Source organism: Penaeus monodon, chromosome 19 (genome assembly GCF_015228065.2).
Source record: "Penaeus monodon isolate SGIC_2016 chromosome 19, NSTDA_Pmon_1, whole genome shotgun sequence".
NCBI lineage: Eukaryota > Metazoa > Arthropoda > Malacostraca > Decapoda > Penaeidae > Penaeus > Penaeus monodon.
Genome location: NC_051404.1, coordinates 6,812,679 through 6,813,378, shown reverse-complemented (window position 1 = coordinate 6,813,378; position 700 = coordinate 6,812,679). Strand labels below are relative to the sequence as shown.

The 700-nt window shown below is 45.6% G+C and overlaps 1 protein-coding gene across 1 annotated transcript in view; it reads left to right on the top strand.

The window, feature by feature from the left end:
* LOC119585322 (xaa-Pro aminopeptidase 1-like) overlaps nt 1-700 on the top strand; it is a 14,737-nt gene that overhangs the window by 9,760 nt on the left and 4,277 nt on the right. The window contains exon 11 of the mRNA XM_037933996.1: nt 236-449. Within this exon, the coding sequence (XP_037789924.1) occupies nt 236-449 (214 nt within the window). The remainder of the gene's footprint in view (nt 1-235; nt 450-700) is intronic.

Sequence of the window (700 nt, the reverse complement as noted above, 5' to 3'; positions counted from 1 at the left end):
CGAATTTCCCGATGCCTCTCTTGTTCTTTATGTTTGGATGGGGATTCACGTAAACCAAGAGAAACCGAGAGCAAGGCGAACTGAACATGTTTACTGTGAAGCCAAGTTACATGCCCTTCCACGCTGACTAACTTCTATAAAGTTGCGAGTAATGACCGAAAATTATGAAAAAAGTAACGGCGCAATGGCGTTACCCACACCACTGCCGACACGGAATCTCCCAATCTCCCCGTAGGTCATCGCAGGCACCTACTGGGACGAACTCTCCGCCGTCGCGAAATCCGAGGAATTCCGCTCTCAGCAGCAGGACTACCTTAGCCTATCCTTCGAAACGATCTCGGCGTCGGGACCGAACGCGGCCGTCATCCACTACTCGCCGAGTCCGGAGACCAACAGACAGATTGATGACCAGTCGACTTTTCTCCTCGACTCTGGCGCTCAGTATAAGGGTGAGGAGAGGATATTTCAGTGGGGATTGAAGATATAAGTTGGGTGGAAGACTATGGAGGAAGTAATCGTATCTCCAATTAAACTGTATAGTTATTTTGGATTAATATGAATATATTGTGGTCTTATATTCTTTCTATATTTACACTGAATAACTACATTAGAGTATATTCTTCCTGGTAATTGGAATGGTCGCCGAAAAAATCATATAGATTCATTTATCCATCAGCAGCGGAAGATAAATCGCCCGGTT